The 16,448-nt window shown below is 32.3% G+C and overlaps 1 protein-coding gene and 1 pseudogene across 1 annotated transcript; both read right to left on the bottom strand.

Moving 5' to 3' along the window:
- Window positions 1–225: 225 nt before the first annotated feature.
- LOC105107303 (extensin-3-like) lies at window positions 226–2,240 on the bottom strand. Its single transcript, XM_011001181.1, has 3 exons — window positions 2,233–2,240; window positions 1,124–1,688; window positions 226–704 (listed from the first exon to the last, which is right to left on the bottom strand). The coding sequence occupies exons 1-3, from the start codon at window positions 2,238–2,240 to the stop codon at window positions 558–560; spliced, it is 720 nt and encodes a 239-aa protein (XP_010999483.1). The 3' UTR covers window positions 226–557.
- Window positions 2,241–6,400: 4,160 nt separating this feature from the next.
- Window positions 6,401–16,448, bottom strand: part of LOC105107294 (extensin-3-like) — a 17,579-nt pseudogene continuing 7,531 nt past the window's right edge.

Genomic DNA, 16,448 nt, shown 5'->3' with positions numbered 1-16,448 from the left:
CAATCTCGCCACATTATGTTTCCAAATGTCACCAAAACACGATTTGGGCCTCAAAGAGGATACACAATGTTGGATCATTTATGGTCATGAACAACAGTGGCAAGCAATGTATCTGAGATCACAACTGAAATTTACTGAAACTGTTGCCTTGTGTAAAATATCCAGTCACAGTCTTATCAGCAATGCCCAAACTTCCAAAGGAAAACAAAAACATCAACCTCTTGGTTTCCTATAGAATATAGAGTTTTGGACAACGTATTAAATCATTAAAAGTAGCTCTTGTTCACATTTCAGTCCCAAATTACCTTGATCAGGTTTAAAAGCTGCTTATACAACGTTGAGTCAAGCTCATACGAGCACCTTCTATGTTTCCAAAACGTATGGGCTATTTGGACTCAGTATCGAAGAAAACGAGAATACACAAATGCATATATAAAATGAAATGAAACAAAATCTGTCAAAAAATGACGCTTTACAAAGTCATGTTTTCCGCAACTAAAGGTCAAGGCCATGAGACATGAAAATGAAAGACATAGAAGAACAAACTTTCAACAAGTTCATGATCTCAGAGAATTTCTTACAGGGTTTGCCTCTCCAATGGAATGCTTTATGGCCTGACCGGTGGCCTTGTTTACCAAAGCAAAGGCAGGACATCCTTCCGAATCCTTCACTCTGGTGCTGTACTTCTCATCTTTAAACCAGTTCTATAACAACAACAACAACCAGCACAAATCAAGCACAACTACAAATATGTAAGACCCCAAAACCCTGAAATGGAATAATGAAAAACTAAGGCAAGCAGGTCTAAACAACTAAAATGATCAGTCTGCACAAGGATCATATGATTGTAAACATTAACCAAATAACCAAAGACAAGGACAAAAAATTGTGATCTTTTCATGCTTATGGAATTTTGAATTACAAATCAATGATCAGATTAAATACTCATGAGAATTGTAACCAAACCAACCAAAAAACAAAGCACATAAAAAGACAAAACCAGATTATAGTAATGTGAATTTTAAAAACAAAACTACATGAAATAGAAGCAAAAATGTGCAAAGGAAGGTAATTTTTATAGACAAATGGAGAGAGAGAAAGGAAAGTTTTGATTTTTACATGCTTGGAAATCATCGGAAGGATTTGACCGAGCAAGAATCACTCTTCCGTCCCTAATAGTGAGGTGAAAATCAGGTTCAGCTTTGCTGTAAACCTTGAAGCTAGGTTTATTATAAAGGTCAAGCCCAGAAGCAGAGCCAGATTGATGAGTTTGCTGGTGAATGGAAGATGGCATATGCGGCTTAAAAGACTGATGGGTTTCAGTTTTTTCATGAGAAACATGATTCACTTGTGTTGGTGGTGGTGGTGGTGGATAATGATGAGATGTGCGAATGACTTGAGTTTCTTGAAATGGAGGTGGTGGTGAAGGTGCATAGGTAGCTTCTTGAAAATATGGTCTTGGTGGTTGTGGAGGTTCTTGATAGTAGTGTGAGGAGGGAGGTGGTGGTTGGTGGGAAGATGGTGGTTGTGGAGGTTCTTGATAGTAGTGTGAGGAGGGAGGTGGTGGTTGGTGGGAAGATGGTGGTTGTGGAGGTTCTTGATAGTAGTGTGAGGAGGGCGTGGTTGTTGGTGGAAAGATGGTGGTGGTGGGGTGGTGTTTGGTGGCGGGTAATGCTCTCTTCTCTCTTCTTCATCATCGTTTCTTCGGTGGTGATGAGTGTGAGAGTGGCGGCCGGGAGGGAATTCCGTGGGTGTTTCCGGTGATCTTGATTAATGTTCGGGAGGGATGATGTGGAGAATTGTGTTTGATTAACAATGATCGGTGATCCAGTTTGCGCGTGGCAGTACCACGATATCTTTGTTTTTGTAATTTAAAAGTATATTTAAAAAAAAAAATAGAGCTTTTTTTAATTATTTTTATTTTTAAATATTTTTATAAATTGATATTAATTTAAAAAATAATTATTACTATATTTTTAAACAATTCTAAAAAAAAAACTAATAGATGCTGTTTGCCTTGCTAAAAATCTGAATTTCTTATTCAAAATTAATTTTATTTTTTTATTTTAAATTTAATTTGATGTTAATATAAAAAATTAAAAAAATATTATTTTAATATATTTTTAAATAAAAGATAATTTAAAAATTAAACATTACTATTAATACATTGTCAGATATTTTTACAGATATTCTTACACATAGGATGGACCAATTAGTGCTTGTCAAACTTGCCTTGTCATAGGCACAACATTGAAAAGATATTGTTTTTTGGTTATCACCGAGCACTACTTTTCAAAAATTATTATTAATTATTAAAAAGTTAAGGAAAAAGGAGTTTAAAATATAATGCCCATTTCAAAATTATTTATTATAATAGTGTTTTTAATCTTTACTTTCTTTGTTTATTTTTTTAATTTTTAATTTTTAATATTAGATTTATTAAAGATTGAATTTCATAATTTTTATAATTTATTTTTTATGAGATTATCTCAGACTTATAATCATGATCACATGTTAATAAGTTAACTTAATTGACTTGAGTTTTTTTAAAAAATATTTTTTTTTTAAATCATCTTTCAATATTAAATTAATTGGAAATTAGGTTTGTGGCACGTTTTTGGTATGTTTTTTATAAGATTATCTCAATCTCGTTATTCGAGTTACAAGTTTTGTATATTAACCTTAGTTGATTTGAGTCATTTATTTGTGTTATTTTTTAATTATTTTTTTTAATTTCATCTTTCAACACTTATTTATTTGAGAATTGAACTATATAGTTTATTTCAATTTTCTTTCTATTGGGTTATCTTAGTCTCATGAACCGAGTTATGAGTTTGACAGATTAACTCAGGTTAATTTTTTTTATCTTTTTTAATTTATTTTTTTCAGTTCCATCCTTTAATATTGGATTTATTAGAAATTGAATTTCTGATTTATTTTAATTTATTTTCTATAGGGTTATCATGATTTCATCACTTAGTATGCAAATTGGTAAGTTGACCTAAATTAATCTGAATCGATGCAATATGTTGTCATCTTAATGTTTATTAAAAAAAATCTCATTTTAAATATTTATTTTCACTTAAACTATATTTTCATCGATCATCCAAATTGCCTTTGAACCCGTCATGGTAATTGAGTCACATGAAATCAATTCCTACATAATTTAAATTTTTCTTTATACAAAGAAAATTTAGCAATACCTAGATATTGCTTTTTATGTTAAAAACATAAATTTGATCTAACCATGAACATACCACAAGGCAATGTTCTAGTAAAAAAAAAGTAAGGCTCATAGATAAAACACTATATATATTTTAAGATTTAATATATTGTTGGTTGTTACGATATAATGATATTTTTACCCTTTACAATATAAGTCAAGGAAGCACAAATTGAGAGGCAAAATAGTTTTTTTTATAAGGTTAGTTGGCATTATCAAGTTAAATGTGGAAAATATGTTTCTTAACACTTTTTTTTTATTTATTTTTCATCTTTTCATGCACTATATAATTACTTAATTACCCTTGAAATTTTGTTTTCTTAAACATGTTTCCCCGCATGTTTTAGTCATTTTAATATGACTTTTTATAATTATTAAATAGATTTAGGGACAATTGAATCTTAACATATATAATATATATATTAAACGAGAAAGGTGGTTGGTGTATATAATACATGAGTTAACGAGTAAGAAAAGACTGCACTTTTCAAGCATGCTTGGTGGAACCTTCAACAGTTACAAATCACCTTCTACAATGACGTTATGAGTGGTGTATCGAGATCTTACCAGTTGCTAGGGGGTGTCGATGACGGTCTAATAATGTTGCTCCAATAGACTTTTTTTTTTCTTCTTTTTTTCTCTCTCTTCTCCTTGGTAAAATACAAAAGTTTCTTTTCATTTGTTTTTTGTATTCAATTTGGTCTTTATTTTCTTGAGAGTTACTTATTATTTTTTTTTAATCTTTTGTAAGTCAATTTTATTCTTCAATTTCATCCATCATCATTTGTTTTCATTCAATTTTTATACCAAATTTGATCTTTATTCTTTTAATTATTATTATTTTTATCTTTTTTCTGATTGGGTTTTATTCTTAATTTCATCCCTTTCTTTCTTTTATTCTTTTCCTAATTAAATTTTGTTTTCAATTTTATCTCTCAACATTTGATTTTGATTTATTTTATGTCAAATTCATTTCCCTTTCTTTTTATTACTATTTTTTTACCCTTTCTTTATTGTTTTTTCCCCCCTTCAATTTTATCCCTTATTATTTTATAATTAAGAATTTTACTTCATTATTTTTAGGTTTTTCCTTCTATAGGTCAGTCGAGCTTCTAACCAGGGTCACGGATTTTGAATATTAACATGGGCTGGCTTCGATCATTTTTCTTAGGTTTTTTTATTAAATCTGATTGTTTTTTCAATCTCATCTTTTAATGTTTAATTTATTAGGAATTAATCGTTGTGTTTTATTTTCACTTTCATTTCCATGGAGTTATTCATATACCCATAGGCTTAATTTATCTACTTTTAATTTAATTAATTAATTTGTGTATTCTTTGAATTTATGTTCTTGAATTTTGTACTATTAACCTTTGTTCTTCGAATTTATTCAATTAACTTAGTATTTAATTTAAACATAAAATATGCATGCTAATAAGAGATGACTTTCATAATTATATCACCAAATAATTGTCTTACAAAATATATTAATTATAATATTTTTTACAAAAATTTGAGGAAATAAAAGATGATATCATAAATGAAAAGTACTTAATGATATCACTTCTGAGTGCATAACTAATATTGGTATAGAAATAAATAATTATTTATTTATTGAGTTAACTAGAGATAATGTATAAAAATAAATAATTAATGGATACAAAAGAGTAAATTCAAGAAGAGTTTTCATTATATAAAAAGTAAAAAGTACACTGATTTTTTATCATAGGTGTGTGTCCCATAATGTTAGGTTGAAAAAAAAAAAGTTCTATACAAGTTTCATACTCAAGCCCTTGTACTTATTTATATTTATAATTTTTACATATATTTGCATTTTTATTATATTATATATATAATATATAATTTTTTTAATTGAAACAAATATTTAGATAGTTATTTGAACTATTTTTGTTTTGCACATACAATCTCTATAATATTATTGATTTAAAGAAAAAAAAGATATTTATAATGCCAAGCTTTTATATATAGTTTACGTTATAAAATATAATGATAAACATAATATAAATAATATAAATATTGTACATATAGGATGTAGATATATAATCTTGTAGGGATAAGATATTTTCTATATGAAATTTGTTAAATCATTTGTATGTGTAAAAGCCAAAATAAAATTTTTCAAGAAAAAATAAATAAATGAGTTAATGTGTTTTAAGATCAGATGGATGAAAAAAGTTTATGAAAAAATTTTTATAAAAGATTTTTTATAAGAGAATTGATAATTATCCCAAAATATTTCCTTGAAAACACAATTTATATTGTCAATTTATGGAAGCATAATGTCATTATATGTAGTTTGTGCATGTATGCAAAATTTCCTACATTAGAGGCAAATTTAAACCATGCTCTTCTCAGAAGCTCATTGATAAGGTATACTAAGTGGTTAGATACAAAGTATGTGGTTTATGACCTTTTTTTTTCTTTTTGTTCAAGTGCTTTTATTGATTTTGTTTTTATGTTATAGTTATATGTTTGTAATGGATCATTATAAATGTTATTTTTGCTTAAAGAATATGTTTAAAAAGTTTAAAAACAAGGCAATAACTCAATATATATAAGCTTGACAAAATATCTTTAAGTCTCATAACCTTAGATTCAGTTATGCACTAATCTCAAATATATATAAATCGGATGAGATGTCAAACTCAATGTTCTTGAGGGCAGCTACGCGTTTAGTCCAAATACATGTGAGTCTAGCAAGATACCAAACCTAATATCATGAATTCTACTATGCGTTAAACCCAAATACATTTAAATCTAACAACATATCCACCCAACATTCCTGCGTTTATATATACTTTAAGCCTAAATACATGCATCCTTATATTGAGGCGCTCATTCTGCCTCAGTACATGTTTGTATGGCAATATATCAAACCGAACAGCCAAAGTATATACATCCTGTTTATGTATACTTTAAGCCCAAGTACATGGATTCTTATATTTAGGCACGCATTGTGCCTCAGTACATGTTGATATGACAATATATCAGACTGAACATCCTTAAATTTAATTATACATTAATCTAAATACATGAAGTTTGATAAGCTATCAGACTTATTACCTTTGATTTTAGAACCTTACAGTCTTTATATGTTGCCTTGAGCTAAAGAAGAGCTGAAAGTTAAACATGTGAAGTAAACTTCAAGAGCAAAAAAACACCAAAAAACCTGTTTGGTAATTTTTACAGTAGGTTTATCCGAGCAAATTCTGTGATATATGTTTTGATTGATTACACAACATGGAATTATTAACGATAATAAATAATATCATACATAAAGACAAAGCTAAAAGAGTGTTTGCCATAAATTTTTCATACCAAAAAGCACAAAACATTCTCAAAACGAACACAAACCAATTCTCCCGAGAATTTATTCAAGGTTCAACAAATATAACATAGCCTCCAGAAATGGCAACGCCATCACACATAATTTCCTGCATAACGATCACCAGCAAGAACATCAATAAAAGCATGAAGGCGTATATACTTAATTAATCTTGGACTTCTTTTTTATCAAATGAAATCATCTTGGATTTGTGTTTTTATATGATGTTTGCATGATGAAAAACAAAGAGATAGTAAATCTTAAATAAGAATTGTAAATCCTTGTGTTTTGCTTGTTTAGAAACTTACAGTACTGAGCTGGAATGATCTTCCATCGTTGGTTATCACCTTTGTTCCATTTCCAGAGCACAATAGTGGTACCGTCATGAACCCCACCAGATTTCTTATCACCATGAAAAGCATCAACATTCAGGTGGGTATTGTTAACCATCCTTACAGCTCTAAAACCATCACCCAAGTCCTTGCTTTGGGTCCATAGGATAGACTGATCAAGAACATCTGGATTGTATGGAATCAGCTGCACCTGCAGAAATATAATTTCGGGACAGGTTTGACATTGTTGAAGGCATAACATTTTTTGCTCAAGAGGGAAAAAGAAAAGGAATAGGCTTTCATGAGGACTTCCTCTTAGTTATCAATACGCTTAATGAAAATTATAATTTATTTCAGTAACAACCTTACAAGAGTCTCTAAGCAGAGAAGTTTTATTTGTCAAGTATAAGATAGAAAATCAAACTTTTAAAACTTCTCTGCTTAGAGACTCTTGTAAGGTTATTAATGAAATAAATTATAATTTTCCTTTAAAATATTCATTTAGGGTATACATGGTGTAGGATATATCTTATAGTGAAATATGTTGTCTCCTGCTTTTGGTGGGCATAAGTGTTGCATTAAACTCAATCCAATAAAGTCAAAGATGGTAACCACCACTTGCAATCACTTCTCAAATCGCCAACCGCATTCATACTTGAAGTTTGATTTTTCTTACTTTCAATTTGTGTATAAATAGGTAGCTAAGTTTATGTTACTATATGTGAAAAAGAGAAGAAAGAAACACTAAAGAGGGTGTGTAGTAAGAGTTTTTGTTTATTTTGTAAGCTTTTTATTGTTGTTTAAATGAAACCATGCGTTTTATCCCCTCTGAGTATTTTAAAGCCACCACCAGTGGTTCCTCTCACCAATAATTGGTATTAGAGCCTCGTTCGTTAGAAAAAAGAGGCGTAGTTTGGATACATCCGATTTTTCAAAGTTGTCCAAAACCTTTTTTGATTTTCCACATGTAGGGCTCATCGATACGAACTCACTAATGCAAAAATCAGCATCATCGGAGTAGGAGGTAGCCCACACACGCCGCCTAAAAGTTTGATACTGTAACCCACGCGTATCCGACGCGCCTAAAGGAAGAAGACGACCGAGCCACAAGCGTATCATATTTGAGCCGCACAACGCCTCTTAAGCCACTGCTAAGCTGAGCCGCTAGTCGAGCCAAGAGAATATTCGCGGTTCAACCTTAGCAAATTATCTGACGTCCAGAATCGGTTTCCTGACCGGTTCAGCCTATTTTTGACCCATTTACAACCAAGTCAGATCGGTTCCCTATTGTTTTGAGCATTTCAGATCCATCCACAGTGTTTGTTTTTCTAATTCAACTCCCAGAAGGTGATATAGTCATTCAAAGAGCAAAATGACTATAGAAAATGCAGAAACACTCATCCCACAACTGACTAAAGACAATTATGATAGTTGGTGTATCAAATTAAAGGCATTTCTTGGTTCATAAAAGTGTATAGAAATTGTGCAATATGGTTATGACGAACCAGAGTCCAAAGAAGTAGAGGATGCTTTATAAGAGGTAGAGAAACATGTCCTCAAAGCCAGTAGAAAGAAAAATAGCAAAGCAAAGGCCATCATCTATCAAGATCTTGATGGCACCATATTTGATATTATTGCTTCCACAAAAACATCAAAAGAGATATGAGAGGCTCTCCAACAAAAATATAAAAGTGCTGACAGAATCAAGAAGAGTTGTCTCCAATCTTTGCGAGGTAAATTTAAATTATTGCAAATGAAGTCCTCAGAATCTATTTCTGATTATCACATAAGAATTATGGTGATAGTCAATCAGATGAGAAGAAATGGAGAAGCCTTTATAGATGCTTGATTTACTAAGAAAATTTTAAGATCCCTAGATCTAAAATTTGATTTTGTTGTTGTCGCTTTTGAAGAGTCCAAAGAAGTGGACAAGTTGATGGTGGATGAGCTTATGAGTTCTTTGCAAACTCATGAGCAAAAGATTGTGAAAAGAAATAGAGATAAGGTAATTTAGCATGCCTTACAATCAAAGTTGTCTCTCAAAGAAGTGGATATACCACTCAAGGAAGAAGTCAACAAAGACGAGGATTTTAATAATTTCAAGAAAAAGGATCTTAGAATATAAGATTCAGAGAAAGAGGTGCAGAAACACCACCAGAGGAGGCTAGGGATAACAAGCATTCACACCTAGAGGAAAAGGAGGCGGTTACAAAAACCGTGATAAGAGAAATATCCAGTGTTATAGTTGTAATCAATTTGCACACTATAACACTGAATGTCGAAGGACAACTCCATTAGAGGTAGGTGAACAAGCCAACTATGCAAAGGAGGATGCCATCATCAGGGGATCAGCTGTATTATTTGTCTAAGAAGAACTTGGGGAGAATTAAAAGAATATTTGGTATCTAAATTCTGGAACCACCAATCATATGTGTGGCCAACGAGATCTATTTGGTGATTTAAATAAGATTATAAAGGGACTAGTCACCTTTGAAGATACCTTAAAAGTTCCAATAAGAGGTAAATGTAACATTTTAATTAAGTTAAAGAATGACAATCATAGCTACATAGCAGATGTTTGCTATGTTCTAGCCATAAAGTACAATATGTTGAGTGTAGGTTAACTTATGAGGAAATGGTATACATTTTACACGAAGAATTGTCATTTGACATTCAAAGACTACAATAGGGGATTAATTGCCTATATAAAGATGTCCAAGAATAGGATGTTTCCTTTAAACTTCTAATATGATGCAGCAAAGTGTTTGAGTGCCATCACCAACAATGAGGACTAGCTCTAGCACCTAAAGCTTGGACATCTGAATTTCACAAGTCTGAAGATGCTAGTAAACAAGATGATGGTCAAAGGTATGCCTCACATTAATCATCCAGATGAAGTCTATAAGAGTTATATCCTCAACAAACATCATAGATCCAGTTTTGCCAAAGGTAAACAAGATGATGGTCAAAGGTATGCCTCACATTAATCATCCAGATGAAGTCTATAAGAGTTATGTCCTCAGCAAACATCATAGATCCAGTTTTGCCAAAGAAATCAATTGGAAAGCAAGTAAGCAACTAGAGTTAGTGCACACAGACATGTGGTCCTATAAAGCCTATATCAATTGGACAAAATAGGTACTTACTTTTATTGATGATTTTAGCACAAAGACACGTATATAATTTTTGAAGAGGAAGTCTAAAGTGTTGAATTATTTTAAAGATTTTAAAGCAATTGTTAAGAAGCAAAGTGGCTACAAGATCAGAACTGTGAGACCTGATCAAGGTGGAGAATACTCTTCAAATGATTTTGAAGCTTTTTGCACGTAACAAGGCATTAGACAACACCAACTTATACACTACAGCTGAATGATGTAGCTGAGAGAGAATCGAATGATTCTTGACATGGCAAGAAGTCTACTTAAAGCAAAAAAGCTGTCCAAACAATATTGGGCTGAAGCTGTATTATATGTAGTGTATTTACTGAATCACTACCTAACTATAAGTTTATAGATATCACTCCGGAAGAAGCATGGAGTGGTCATAAACCAAGTGTTACTCATCTTTGGTTGTGGGGCATATACAAAGATCCTAGATGTAGGAAGGACCAAACTCAATGATATAAATGAGAAATGCATCTTTATCAGATATAGTGATAGAAGGATATGATACAAGCTATATAATCCCATCACAAAGAAGGTAATTATGAGTAGAGATGTTATCTTTGAAGAAGATAAAACTTGGCAATTGAATGATGACCAAGAAGCAGTCAAATGGATCAACACTGATTTGATCCTTAAAGACGAAGTGGAAATACTAACAGTACTTGCCGCAGGTCCTATATTACTAGCAAATGAGCCACAAAGTCTGGTACACAGATTCCCTATATTCAACAGGAGAAACACACTAGAATCATCATTAATACCACCATCATCCTTATTAGAAGGACCAAGAAGGATGAGAAATCTAGAAGAGTTGTACGATGTCACTCAAGTCATAGAAGATACAACTCTATTTTGTTTCTTTACAGATAATGACCCACTTACCTTTAATGAAGTTGTCGTAGAAAAGAAGTGGATAGAAGCAATGGATGAAGAAATACATGTTATTGAGAAGAATGATATTTATAAGCTGACTAATCAACTAGAAAACAAGAAAGTAGTAGGTGTCAAATGAGTCTATAAGATAAAAAAGAACACAAGAAGGGAAATACAAAGATATAAAACAAGATTAGTAGCAAAAGGCTACAAATAGAGAGAAGGCATTGACTATAGAGAAGTATTTGCTCTAGTAGCCCGGCTAGAGACAATCAAACTGATGATGTCGCTAGCTGCACAACATAGATAGAAGATCTATCAACTCGATGTGAAGTCAGCATTTCTGAATGACTTCCTAAAAAAAGAGATCTATATTGAACAACCATTTGAATACATTGAAGCTAAAAATAAAAGCAAAGTATACAAGTTAAAGAAAGCTCTCTACTTTTTAAAGCAAACTCCTCATGTTTGGAATACCAGAATCGATAAGTATTTTCAAGATAATAGATTTGAAACATGTCCATATGAACATGCAATATATGTGAAGAAAGAAATAGATGGCAACATATTATTTGCGTATCTATATATTGATGACTTGATATTCACCGGCAACAACCCTACCATGTTTGAAGACCTCAAGAAAAGCATGGTACATGAGTTTGAGATAAGAGACATTGATCTGATGGCACATTTTCTTAGCTTAGAAGTAACGCAAAAAGAAGAAGGGATTTTTGTATCCCAAAGCAATTATAACAAAGATATTCTTGAAAGGTTCAAGACGGAAAACTGTAATTCAGTATCAACTCTAGTTGAGAATGGAGTAGAATTGAGGAAAAGTAAAGTTAGGAATGTTAATCCAACTTTCTTCATAAGCTTAAGGTACTTGACATGTACCAGACTGGATATACTCTATGGAGTTAGACTTATCAGTAGATGTATCGAGACACCTGACTAGTATCACTTGAATGCAGTCAAGAGAATTCTTTGCTACATCAAAGGAACAATAAATGAAGGTATGTTTTATACTTCAAGTAAAACCTTCAATCTTGTTGGCTATTTGGATAGTGATTAGAATAAAGATTTGGATGAAAGGAAAAGCATAATATGATTTGTCTTTTTCAAAGAAGATACATCTTTCGTATAGTCATTCAAGAAGTAATCGATAGTAACATTATCAAGCTAAGTATGTTGCTGTCAAACTTAGTTGTATGCCATTTAATATGTTTAAGGAGTATGTTAAAACACTTGGGGGATTTCCTCTAGAAAATCCTACAGGGATTTATTTTGATAATCGATCAGTGATTGTATTAGCAAAGAACTTAATGTATCATCAAAAAAAGTGAACACATTAATACACGTCAACATTTTATCCAAGAGCATGGGAAGAACAAAAAAGTTGAACTGATATCCTGTAAAACAAACGATCAAGTTGTAGATATCTTTACAAAGTCATTGAAAGGAGAAATATTTATCAGATTGAAGTTCATACTTGGCATGACAACCCTCGATTGAGTTTAAAGGGGGGATTTGTTGCATTAAACTTAATCCAAGAAAGTCAAAGATAGCAACCACCATTTACAGTCATCGTCAACCATTTTCACACTTGAAGTTTGATTTTTGTTACTTTCAATTTGTGTATAAACAGGCAGCTAAGTTTATGTAACTGTTTGTGAAAAAGAGAAGAAAGAAACACCGTCAGCCATTTTCACACTTGAAGCTTGATTTTTCTTACTTTCAATTTGTGTATAAACAGGCAGCTAAGTTTATGTAACTGTTTGTGAAAAAGAGAAGAAAGAAACACTGGAGAGAGAGGGCATGTGTTAAGAGTTTTTGTTTCTTTTGTAAGCTTTTTATTGTTGTTGAAATAAAACCATATGTTTTATCCTCTCAATGTTGGTAAGAGGGGAACACGATTTTATTTCAACACTGAGAGTATAAAACATATGATTTTATTTCAACAACAGTAAAAGGCTTACAAAATAAACAAAAACTCTTAACACATGCCCTCTCTCTCCAGTGTTTCTTTCTTCTCTTTTCCACAAACAGTAACATAAACTTAGTTGTCTATTTATACACAAATTGAAAGTAAAAAAAACCAAACTTCAAGTGTGAAAGCAGCTGGCAGTGACTGCAAGTGGTGGTTACCATCTTTGACTTTCTTCGATTGAATTTAATACAACAAATCCCCTCTTTAAACTCAATTGAGGGATGTCATATCAAGCATGAACTTCAATCTGATAAATATTTCTCCCTTCAATGACTTTATAAAGATATCTGCAACTTGATCGTTTGTTTTGCAAGATATTAGTTCAACTTCTTTGTTTTTCACATGCTCTCGGATAAAGTGCTGACATGTATCAATATGTTTACTTCTTTTATGATACACTAGTTTTTTTGCTAATGCAATCGCTGATCGATTATCAATATAAATCTTTGTAGAATTTTCTTAAAGAAATCTTAAGTGCTTTAGCATATTCCTTAACCATATTAAATGGCATACAACTAAGTTGGTAGCAACATATTCAACTTCACAACTTGATAATGTTACTATTGATTGCTTTTTGGATGACCATATAAAATATGTATATCCCATGAAAAAGACAAATCTTGTTGTGCTTTTCCTTTCATTCAAATCTCTATCCCAATCACTATCCGAATAACCAACAAAACTGAAGGTTTTACTTGAAATATAAAACATACCTTCATTTATTGTTCCTTTGATGTAGCAAAGAATTCTCTTAGCTACATTCAAGCGAGAATGGTCTGGTGTCTCCATATATTTGCCAATAAGTCCAACTACATAGATTATATCCAGTTTGGTATATTTAAGTACCTTAAGCTTCTTACTAAGTTTTTGAAGTTAGTTGGATCAACATTCCCAACTTTACTCTTCCTTAATTCTACTCCATTCTCAACTGGAGTTAATATTAGATTGCAGCTTTCTATCTTAAATCTTTCAAGAATTTCTTTGGCATAACTACTTTGGGATATAAAAATCCCTTCTTCTTTCTATGTCACTTTTAAGCCAAGAAAATGTGTCATTAGGCCAACATTTGTCATCTCAAACTCCTATACCATGCTTTTCTTAAAGTCTTCAAACATGATAGGGTTGTAGTTGATGAATATCAAGTCATCAACATATAGACACGCAAATAATATGTTGCCATCTATTTTTTTCTTCACATATATTGCATGTTCATATCAATATGTTTTAAATCCAATGTCTTGAAAATACTTGTCAATTCTGGTATTCCAAGCATGCGGAGCTTGCGTCAAACCGTAGAGAGCTTTCTTTAACTTGTATACTTTGCTTTTATTTTCAGCTTCAATCCATCCAAATGGTTGTTCAATAAAGATCTCTTTTTCTAGAAAGCCATTGAGAAATGCTGACTTCACATCGAGTTGATAGATCTTCCATCTATGTTATGCAGCTAGTGAAATCATCAGTTTGATTATCTCTAGCCGGGTTGCTAGAACAAATACTTCTCTATAGTCAATGCCTTCTCTTTCTTTGTAGCCTTTTGCCACTAATCTTGCTTTGTATCATTATACTTCTTCTTTTGTACTCTTCTGCCTTATAGACCCATTTGACACCTATTACTTTCTTGTTTTCAAGTAGATTAATCAGCTTATAGTTATCATTCTTCTCAATGGCATGTATTTCTTCATCCATTGCTCCTATCCACTTCTTTTCTATAAGAGCTTTATTGAAGCTAAATGGGTCATTATCTGCAATGAAACAAAATAGAGTTGTATCTTCCATGACTTGAGTGACATCATACAACTCTTCTAGATTTCTTATCTTTTTTAGTCCTTCTAATAAGGATGATGATGGTAATGTTGATGATAATTCTAGTGTGTTTCTCCTATTGAATACAGGGAATCCATTTACCGCACTTTGTGGCTCATTTGCTGGTAATATAGGACCTTCGACAAGTACTGTTAGTACTTCCACTTCGTCTTCAAGGATCAAATCGGTGCTGATCCATTTGACTGCTTCTTGATCATCATTCCATTGCCAAGTTTTATCTTTTTCAAAGATAACATCTCTACTCATAATTACCTTCTTTATGACGAGATTATGCAGCTTGTATCCCATCCTTCTATAACCATATCCAACAAAGACGCATCTCACTTTTATTATCGAGTTTGGTCCTTTATGACGAGATTATACAACTTGTATCCCATCCTTCTATAACCATATCCAACAAAGACGCATCTCACTTTTATTATCGAGTTTGGTCCTTCTTACATTTAGGATCTTTGTATATATCACACAACCAAAGACTCAAAGATGAGTAACTCTTAGTTTGTGACCACTCAATGCTTCTTCCAGAGTGACAACTTGCAAACTTATGGTTGACAGCGATTCAGTAAATGTATTGCACATGATATAGCTTTAGCCAATGTTGTTAAAATCATGAACTGACTCATAAAATTATACGATTTTATGAGTCAACTCATATATAACATGTAAAATCAGGTTAAAAACTCGAAACCCAACAAACTCGATCAACTTGTTCAACTCGGACCGAGTTTACGAGTTTAACGAAAGTCACGGTCTCGACTTTGCTACACACTCCCCAGCCTCCCCTTTCCTCTTTGTTTGTCTATTGTCCAAATCTCACATTCTCAAGTCTCAACCTTAGCACTGCTAACATCAGCAATGTTAATTTGGGTCTAAGATTTTGCTGGGGACGTAAACAAGGCGGGTGAAAGAGGGGGAAGGGGAGGAAGAGGGGAGCACCAGCAACGCTAATTGGGGTTTGAGATTTTATTAGGGATGTAGACAGGTCAGGTGAGAGAAGGGAAGGAAGAGGGAGAGGGAGATTTGAGAGACGGAGAATTTCAGGGTGATGAAAATTGTCGCTACACGACATCGGGCGACGACTCCACTCCATTTGTTTGTTTGTTTTTTTAAACAAAAAAAGAATAATTTATTTTTTATTTGATTGGGGGAAATAAAGATTTTATTGGAGTCGCCATCTAGTAATTTGAGGGAACTAGAAATCCAAAATTAGACATTGGTCCCAGAGATTCGGGTACTGGGTTAGTTATGATTAAGGGAAGGTAGACACCACCCTTAAAACATCCTTTCAAAGAAAGGTTACCTTTACTTGTGTGTTTTTCTTATTTGATTCAAATGCTATTATATTTTGAGCTTATTTGTAAATTTTTTAACATGGTTAACGTCGGTCCCTAAAAATAGAAGACGCGTTAAAAATCACACCAGTCCCTAAAATTAGGAGACTTTGTCTAAAATGTCGACGTTTATCCCTAAAAAGGAGAGTTACGTCTGATTTACCAAAATAAATAATAATGGACATCATCCATATTTGGTATTTAATTTTTTTGACATCGGTCCTTTTTCTGTAAATAAAAGAGACGTGTCGACAAATAATATTTATTTTATAAAATAATACCGGAGTACCCCTGTGGCTCACGTGCGGTTACTGTTCAGGTGAAAAAGTATAAAACGGCCGGGGTTTTTCTCAGGAGGAGGCGATGCC

This window comes from Populus euphratica, unplaced genomic scaffold (assembly GCF_000495115.2).
Source record: "Populus euphratica unplaced genomic scaffold, PopEup_1.0 scaffold154.1, whole genome shotgun sequence".
Taxonomy (NCBI): Eukaryota; Viridiplantae; Streptophyta; class Magnoliopsida; order Malpighiales; family Salicaceae; genus Populus; species Populus euphratica.
This window is presented reverse-complemented; position numbering and strand designations above follow the sequence as displayed.

Coding starts and splice junctions, on each gene's coding strand:
- LOC105107303 (XM_011001181.1), bottom strand. Junction 705..1,123: donor ATCCTTCCGATGATTTCCAA/GCATGTAAAAAT, acceptor TTGTTGTTATAG/AACTGGTTTAAAGATGAGAA.